This window comes from Geospiza fortis, unplaced genomic scaffold (genome assembly GCF_000277835.1).
Source record: "Geospiza fortis unplaced genomic scaffold, GeoFor_1.0 scaffold98, whole genome shotgun sequence".
Lineage (NCBI taxonomy): Eukaryota > Metazoa > Chordata > Aves > Passeriformes > Thraupidae > Geospiza > Geospiza fortis.
The window spans coordinates 9,998,451-10,007,979 of NW_005054306.1; the positions used below are offsets into that span (position 1 = coordinate 9,998,451).

The window sequence follows — 9,529 nt, forward strand, 5'->3', positions numbered from 1 at the left end:
ACTTATAACCATATATCAATATATATATATTTGGGCACAATTTGCATAGTTTATAGAGATGTTTGCTGTAGCTTTGATCGAAACTAAAAAATGCTTGAAGTTAGTTGTATGATTAAATTCATATGAAGCATTTTAAGTTTTCTCATACAGCTCATTATTTGCTGGATTGGACTTTTGTGGGAATGAAGGGTAATTATTCATTGCAAACATATTTAGGTCCTTCCTGCCATCTGATAGCTGTGTGTGCTTATGCAGGGTAACAATTGATTTTTATTTTTTTTTAATGTAAAAAATTTCCATACTTTTGGTTCAAACTGCAAATCAGAGGAAAAATATTAAACTACGCTGCAGTGTCAAGTGCAATCAGAAATCGCTTGACATGTGACATTATCCAAAATTACTCTGGATGGAGTTTGCCCTTCATAAGTTAGTGCAAAAAGGTAAAATAAGTGGGACTGAAAAAAAAAATCTCTTTTGACGGGAGGGAAATGTGAATACAACTTATCTGTTAGAGAATAGCATTCTATTATTTTTGGCACGGTAAGCCTAATTAAATAGTTACATTTTAAAATCTTTATGAGAATCTTAATTATTAATGACATCAACATGCTGGAAAAAATGTAGGTTAGGTGTGGGGAGAGTTTGGCTCTGCAAAGACATTACTTAAAAACAATTTTTTTTTTGCATGATTGAGCACATGTGCACACAGACTAGATAGTCACACTTTACAATGAGGTTACAGTCATAAATTATTTATAAAATGTTGGTAAACACTGTAGGCTATTACAGAATCCACAGAGTCCATAGTTTTGTTATAGCTATGTGTAACACCATCAAGTAATGTGCAACCACGTATAATTTATGAAAGTAATATCTGTAGTATTGTTTATTATGTGCATTAATAATTTATTAATCCTTTATGAACTATTTATAAATTCAATCCTAATGGAAGGCATGGCTGACTAGTTACTCCATCACCCTAGCTATATGGGAGTCAAAGGTTGCACATCTCTGCCCCTCCTTTTTACCTAGCCCAATAGTCTTAAGACAAGGTAACATTCATTCTTTCCTTACAGGATCCTAGGAAATTAGAAATCAGAGAGAGGCATTATAAAGAGATTTGCCTGCAAGCAAGTGCACAGGTTTCTTCAATCTTCTCAAAAATATTTCAGTAGAGCTACCGTAGGTCTCCTTCGCTGGGTCCATGAGAAAAAACTCCTGGCAGATGATGTGTGTATATTAAAGTGTACAAAGGCTTGATTCTGGGGGATTTTTGTATAGTTTGGTACGTCAGACCAACAAAACACGGGCCATCGATCCTTATGGGATCCACTGGAAAATGGGCAATCAACAGATATGGATGCAATAGTCTAGGCTGCCATGATCTCTAGGAACAGATCCTGGCTTGCAGGATTATTTTTCTGCTCCAAAGCATTTCTCCCTGACAAGGTACAGACACTTCTGCTTGCAGCAGGCAAGCTCCACTAACTTTCATGTGCCAGCACAGTTTTATTGCAGCTCTTTGCTTCTTTATGCATGCTGTGAAATTCCTTGCTGAGGCATTGGATACCAAAGTACCATCCCCACACATTAATTCTTCTCTTGCTCTCCTGTAGGAAACAGATCTCATTCTGACCTTTAACATCTCAATGCACCGTTCCTGGTGGATGGAGAATGGGCCAGGCTGCACCGTGACCTCAGTAACCCCAGCACCGGACTGGGCACCAGAGGATCATCGTTATATCACTGTCTCGGGGTGTTTCCTTGAATATCAGTACATAGAAGTGGCTCACAGCTCTCTTCAGATCTTCCTTGCAGTAAGTGTTTACAAATAACTTCAATTCCACCATCTTTTCAAGGTGGAAGGATTTCTTCTTGTCTTTACTGAAATAGTGGATGGTTGTGGCATTCACTCACAAACCTTGGCTTTAGGTCTTAGTTTAGTTATTCATTCAGCCAGTTCAAGATAGCTACATGCAAAAATTTCCAACATACATATTTATTATTGCACTAAGAACTACTGACGTGGCACACTCTGTTTTCCTGATACTATAATACGTAAGTTTTGACACAATAGCAAATTACAGCTATTGTTGTGAAAGCCCAATTAAATATGATATTGAATACAAAAGACAAACTAACAGTAAAAATAGATTCACTGATCAGTTCACAGGACTCAAATCTCATTAATTTTTCTTTAACTGTATTAATTGACACTAGACTACAATGGCAGAGGTTTTCCCTCCCCTCCCCTCCTGAAAAAGTTACACTTATATGAAAATCAAAACCCAAGATCTTAAATCTTTTTTAGGAGTACAAGAATCCATTGTTGCACTGCAGAAAATTTATAAGGGATGAAAACTGTTTGCTTGGGGCAAAAAATGTATAATGGAGCTCACAGCTATCCAAAAAGTGGGTGGCTTTTTCATCTATCTATTCCCCAGCCTTTTATATCACTCAAGCTTGACTCATGGAATTATAGCTTCATAGAATAATTTTGGTTGGAAAAGACCTCTAAGATCATCAAGCCCAACCCTTAACCCAGGACTGTCAAGTCCAACAGTAAAGCCTGCACTTAAGCACCTCATCTACACATTTTTTAAATGCCTCCAGGGAAGGCAACCCCATCATTGCCCTGGACAGCGTGTTCAAGTGCTTGACAAACCTTTTGGTGAAGAGTTTTTTCTTATATCCAACAAAGCTTCCCTGGTCAAGCTTGGTTTCCCTTTACCCAGACCAGGATGCCAGTGACCTTCTTGGCCATGTGGGCATACACTGGCTCACGTTCAGTCAGTGTTGACCAGCACCCCCAGGTCCTTTTCCAACAGGCAGCTTTCCAGACACTCTGCCCCCAGCCTGTGGCAGTGCCTACAGTGCCTACAGTGCCAAGTGCAGGTCCTGGCACTTGGCCTTGTTGAACTTCATACAGTTGGCTTTGGCCCATTGATTCAGCCTGCCCATATCTCTCCGCAGAGCCCTCGTACCCTCAAGCCATCAAAAACAGATAACCAGGCTATTTTTTATGCCTTTTTTTTTTTTTAGTTTAATGAATGATGAACAAGAAACTCAAGGTACATGTAGTTCAAGCTCAATTCTGTTTCTGGTTCAACAAGGTTTTTTGTGTGTCTGTGTTTAAATAGATCTGTGTTTTTGGATAAGCTCATTCTTTTCAAGTCAGAGTAATGGTTCAAAATAACAAACCATTACTAATCTTCTAGCTGTAGCTAACTACATCTGTGTTATATTCTCATTCATGTTGCTCTAAATGTGGTTATCACAGGTAAAGAGCTGCACAGCATAAGTATGGGTCAATTTTACAAGCCTTGCGCTTGACTACTGCTGGCATGACTTTCACATTTCCCATTGTGGCTATTTTTTCCTAATGGAATTGTTAGTGTAAATTCACTCCCCTATTAAATGTGATTAAATGGGAAACAGATGAATTAACTGGTAAAGCTCAGTGACATATAACACAAAGTAAGAAGACAAGTACTGTTTGGGTCAGGAAAATTAATCCACAAACACCAGAGGCTTATGTCTAAAAAGGAGACAGAGAAGTCCTGTTACTTTATTTGAATAAAGGGCATGGGCTTTCCCATGGGGTCTCACTAATTGTTAGAGGACTCAACCTCCTTTTTATCTTAATTTCCCAGACATATTTCCCTCTATCTTTCCCCATTGGCTGAGGTACTTGAGAGGTACAGACTTTCCAAATCACCTAATACCTAAGACCTCCTTCCTCCTTCAATTCCACTGATTGACACAAGGAAAAGAAAAGGGAGGGGAGGTATATATTAATATACCTCCCCTCCCTTTTCTTTTCCTTGTGTCAATCAGTGGAATTCCTATGGAATTGCATTGTCAGTGGAGTTGAACTAGATGATTTCCAGAGGTCCCTTCCTACTCTAACAATTCTGTGAATCTGTGATTCTGTATTTCCATGGAACAACTCCCTCATTTCCTGCCCTCCTCAATTCTTGATCAATATTATAGCTGAATCTGCAAAGGTGAGATCTTAGCTTCATCACACTTTGACAACAACAGCTATTTAAAGGTTTGCTGATAAACGCAGAAAAAATGCATCATTTTGGCCACAACTAATTGAATATTCTTGTTGGAAAGGGCTAACCCTTAATGTAGCCTGTGCCCACATACTCTCCGGTAGGCACTTCTCTCCAAGGGAAGTCTCATTTACAGAGCTCCCAAGTCTTGAGCATCTAATCCATCCAATATGCTCTGCAAGGACCACAACTCTGCCTGTCCTTATCTCTACAAATTACCAAAATGAACTGGTCTAGTGATGGCATGACTCATATACCCATATGCTTCAGACAATAAAGTGTCCTTGTGTGTTTAAAGGCTATTGATTCTTGTTGCTTGCATTAGAGAAGCTATTTCATTTTCAGGCCTACTGGGTTATCAAGGATAGATATACTTAAATGACTGATCTCTGGAGAGAATTATTCCAGGTAAAGAATGAGGTCAGTGGTACTAATGGGGATTTGATTTGCAGCTATTTGAGCTGCATTCTGTATGGTTATCTGCAGAGTGGAGTCTGACTGAAACTTCCTACCTCTAAACAATAGGAGGTATAGCTGCCACTTCACCATGGGGAGAGCAGTGCTTGGGAGGGACACAGTGCAGGTCATACACCACTGTTAATCTTGGCATCTCATGTCAGGGCTTAAGGTAGTCATTGGCTCTGCATGTAAATAGCATTTGCATCCCAGCCTTTTGTCACACAGCTGTAAGCTTCTCATTAGCTGGCAGTTTCTCAAGCACTCACGCATATCAGTGCTAATTCTACCTACAGAGCCTATGTATAATTTTCTTCATTTCCACAGTTCATTGAACTCTCGTCTTTTAAGAGAAGGTGAAAGGCTTTTCAGTTCAGGCCCTGAGCTGTGGTTCAGGTCAGAGGGTTCTGCTTCCAGATCTATCACAATGTTCTTTTGAAATCATGTCATCTCTCTGTGCCTCTTTCCAAGTACGGAAGAGAAAGAAAAGCATGCCTAAATTTTTCATGTTCATTTCATAAGACTGTACCATTTGCCTAGATAGAGATCTCCTGAATCTTTCAAAAAGCCCCTAAATATGCAGGACACCCAGTACAGGAAGGTCTTTGTGTGGTACAAGGAAATTATAATGTTAGTTGCATTTCATACAGAAATCGAGCTCAGATACTCTGCATCTTTCTTTTGTCTTTGTTTTACTCTTTGATTATGCATGACCTGCCCTCACTCCCACAAGTCTATTCTTGCAAAAGTCAACAAATTAAAACCCATTTGTAGATCAAAACTCTGAAAAGATGCAAATTAGAGATCAGCCTTGGAGATAAGTGTAACAGAATTACAAATCCATTTGCCAACACAGGATTAAAAGTATTTAGTATGCTTGTCTTTTACTTCTCAGACACTCAAAAAACTATTGATTTTAGTGGAGATAAGTGCCTGAGTTATGGGAATATGACTAATGTGAAGGCATCACCTTAGCCAGTTTGGGTTTTATTTATATAGCCCTCGAAAAGATGAATGGTGTAATATTATTCCAGTAAAACAAGTGGAAGAAAGGCATTGCTTATGTACTGCATCTGCATTATTGATGGTAATTTACATAACGAATAAATAAAACCATAAGTAAACTCTTACATAAAAGTATTGACTATTTTCAAAGTGATCCTGTCTGCTGACTTTTATGTGCTATATACTAGTCTGAATTTTTTTTTGTTCCTTCCTGTATTTGTGCTTGAGTATATGCTTCATGCAATCATTAAAATTATTATTTCATGCTTCAAAATGTGTAATATGTAATTACCCATCCGTAGTATTTATGGTAAATGTATAGTGTTTGGATTTCTGCAAAGTCTGCATCATGCACAATACCTTTCAAGCCCTGATGCTGTCAGATTGATTTAAAACATGAAGCATAACTGTGTTATTAAGATGCAATAGTTCAGCTATGAAGTTAGGACGCCAGCATCAAAATCTCTGCTCTGTTGCAAGCTTACCAAAAGACCTCTGGCAGGGTGCTTAATTCATGCCAATTATTGTCTCTACTATACAAACAGTGGTTCTTAAATATTTCAGAAAGATGCTGCCAGGACAATTCCATTAAACATTGCAGGTAATCCAATATTATGGAAAGGTGGTCTGTGTATGTATTTAAGCACTTAGAAGAGTAGAATAGCATTAATGTTCCCTGCTTCTCTTAAGGATTAATAATTAGAATAGGATAGTCTTAAAATCTTTAATGTTTGCATAGCACAGGTGGCATTAAATACTTTCATGCCCAGGTGGAGAGATAGGAGTACTCAGTAAAAGTGTACTTTTACAAGAATATATTTATTGAACTATCTACCTGTGTTTTAGACCTCCTAAATGCTCAAATGCATTACTCAGAGTCTTACATTTAAAGGCCCTCAACATTGCTGAGGAAATATGATTCAGAAAAAAAGCATGGATGGTTCCCATTCAAAAGAACTAAACTTTGAATTATAAAACAAGCCAGCCAGCCCATATGGAAAGGAAAGGAGGAAAAGACAGGAAGACAGAGAGAGAATATTAGTTTGAAGTTTCATTGGACCTCCTGTTTGACCATTGTCAGCTTTCCTGTAGGCATGATAAAAAAGTCCTATGTTTCAGAATTAATAAACTTCTGATAAATTTTATCTGCTGGAAAATTATCCTAAAAAGCAGCAAAAGACAGAAGTATGTGAAAGTTTAAAATTTAGGAATTAGCTGAGAAGAAGCTGGTGTCTCATTAGCAGTACGCTCTCATACTGACAGGAGGGGACAGGCCAGGTGGGACAGGCCACAGAGAGTCTTGCAAGAGAATGAAGTAGTTGAATTTCACTGGATGAAACTAAGGAGAAGAAATGGAGGTTTTAAAGCAAGAGGTGGAAAATAATTTCAGCAGTGGGCATTTTCAGGAGCAAGGAGAAGACAGGGCACAGGAGGAGAGGCAGGATGCTCCTCAGAAGCTGACATTCACAGAGTGAGGCATCAAGAGGGTATAAGCAGGACACCGAAGGTTAAAGAGAAAGCTTGTAAAGGTCTGGCATTTAGAACAGAAAAAGAAGCCTTCTGCTAGGGAAGTACATTTGATCTCTTTTTTTTTTTCCTTTTGATTTTAATTTTATTTTTATTTGAGAAGATATTGATAATACCTGAGCTGAGAAAAAAGCCAGAAGTTCCTCTAGATACACCAGCAAATTATAGAGCAAGACTGAAAGACTCAGGCAGCAGATATATCGGCAGGACAGACTACATGATACAAGGAGAGGCAAAACAGCAAAGGCAGGGGAGATGTGGAAAATAGTCACAAGAATGCATGGAAAATAAAAGCTGCCTATCAAATAATGTCATTAAGAATGAGGCAAACAGCAAAAGAGTGTTTCCATGTGTCCCAAAATATTAATGAGTGGAAACAGAAGTTTGCCCTGGATAATCCAAGCTAAAATTCTAAAATTAAACAAGCAGGTCTTTTTGACTGAGCTGCAAAGGAGTATTCTGAAAACTTGTACTGTAGTAACAGCCTTCAATGTGCTCAGATGGAAAATATTCATCTTTTAGGAAGAGTAGCTATTGCTGTAGTCCTTGTGTTCTGCCAAAACCAGCATATTCCATTCCTCTGTTCAAAATTCATACAGTGTGATATGCTGGGAAAAAACAAAATGCAACAAAGTTCCTGCAAAACATCAAATGCAGCAGTAAACCTAATGCTGTGTTCTTAATTTTCCATTCATTTTTACCCAATATAAAGGTCATCAATTGTACAGGAAGTACATCTTGCACATAAAAGCCCATTCTAGATTTGTCCTTGATAACTTTGTTTCTGCACCTCTCTTCTGTCAGCAGCCTCAACCCCTTCTACATGCTTATATTCATTCATGTACTTTGCACATCAGCTGTCTCTTCCTGTGCTTTCAGAGTGGTGAGAATATTTATATGTGAGTAAGGAGACAAGAGCTCATGTAATTAAGTTGTGACTCTTTGAACCTAGTGGAGAAAAATAACATTATTTAATTAAGGCAAAGTTCTTTTCTAGGGCAATACAACGGTTGAAGGAAAATTGATTCTTAATTATATAGATTGGTGCTTTAGAAAGTCTTTTTCACTGTGGGACTGGGCAAAATCAGCACAATGTGAAGAGGGTATGAATCATTGTAAAGTGTTAGTAACACTGACTTGCCATGTTAGCAGACAGGCATCAGGTTCAGGCATCTTTGGCATTGGCTCAGAGCACAATATATTGCTGTTTCTGTGTTTGACAATAATGCTAAAGCATATGTCGTTAGTATTTTGAAGGATTTCTGTAAGAGATTTTTTTCTAATGTATGCATTATCTGTTATTGCTTCTATCAAATTTTACCTGCATTTCTTCACTACTTCTTGCAGAAAACTGACTTTTACACATCAAAGCATAAACGTTTTTCATAATGAGTAGGTTGCTTTGTCAGTAGAATTGTACTCATTCATTTCCCTAAAAACTTCCCCTCTTAATGACTGTGTTTGTATAAAGCTAAGCTATGTAATTGTCTGAAAACAAGTTTTCTCCAACTCAGAAGTCAGCTTTAAACAGTCTTGCCTAACCAAGGCAAACAGGATTGTCTCTGAAAGGTTTATTTCCGGGATGGAGAGAAAGACAGCAGCACCAGCATGAGCTGACACTGGAAGAAGCCATTCTGCTTCTCACATTCTCACAGATGTTCTTGCACTACCAAAGGCAAATAGCATACGTGATTTTTTTTTTTTCTTGAGTGGGATTGGAATTATGAAAACAAAGAGCTGAGCATTGGACTCATTACTTTGTGGCCGGAGGGAATTTTCCTGAGAATTTGTTTTGACCACCTCATATGTGTTCCTTGACACAGGGGACTCTGAATTCTGGCTGACCCTGTAGTGATCTGACAGAGCAATGAGATTAAGGATCCCCAGGTTCAGTGCCTCATGGCTGCCCTGGGGCTGTGTGACCTGGGTGGTGCTGTGCTGACTGGTGACGTTTCTTTCTGACTTGCTGCCTCACACAGCCGGCATTTAAATTATTCCTCAATTCTGGTACTGGCATAGTCCTGTTTTTATTTCACTGTCATAGCATGAGAGCTGCTCGTGAACATGTTCCAGCTATACACAGGTCAGATGACTTGGACTGGGGTCTATTTACCTAGTCTTGGTGAGCCTCCCTCTGAAGAGATTCTGGATAAATAGCCTAGTCCATTTGATTTTTCTCTCTATACAAAGGAATTTACAAGGTAGAAAAAGCTTATTACATTTGTTTGAGATGTAAAAATAGTACTGAGAAGAACAGCAATAATAATAAGTAGCACAAGCTTCTATAATCATAAGTATTCCTTTACAACATGTAGTTAAACAAAAAGCAATACCTCTTCATACTGAAAACTCATAGTCGAGTGCCAGGTTCACCAACCCCATTCCTGAGCTGGTTCTGAAGGTACAATAAAAATGAGGGCTGCTGCTTGGAAATATTGAAAACCCCATCCAAAGTACAGCTATACCTCAGTGTCTCCATG

At 38.5% G+C, this 9,529-nt stretch overlaps 1 protein-coding gene across 1 annotated transcript in view; it reads left to right on the forward strand.

Moving 5' to 3' along the window:
* Window positions 1-9,529, forward strand: part of NKAIN2 (sodium/potassium transporting ATPase interacting 2) — a 284,013-nt gene that overhangs the window by 205,407 nt on the left and 69,077 nt on the right. The window contains exon 4 of the mRNA XM_005418461.2: window positions 1,617-1,817. Coding sequence (XP_005418518.2) covers window positions 1,617-1,817 — 201 coding nt within the window. The remainder of the gene's footprint in view (window positions 1-1,616; window positions 1,818-9,529) is intronic.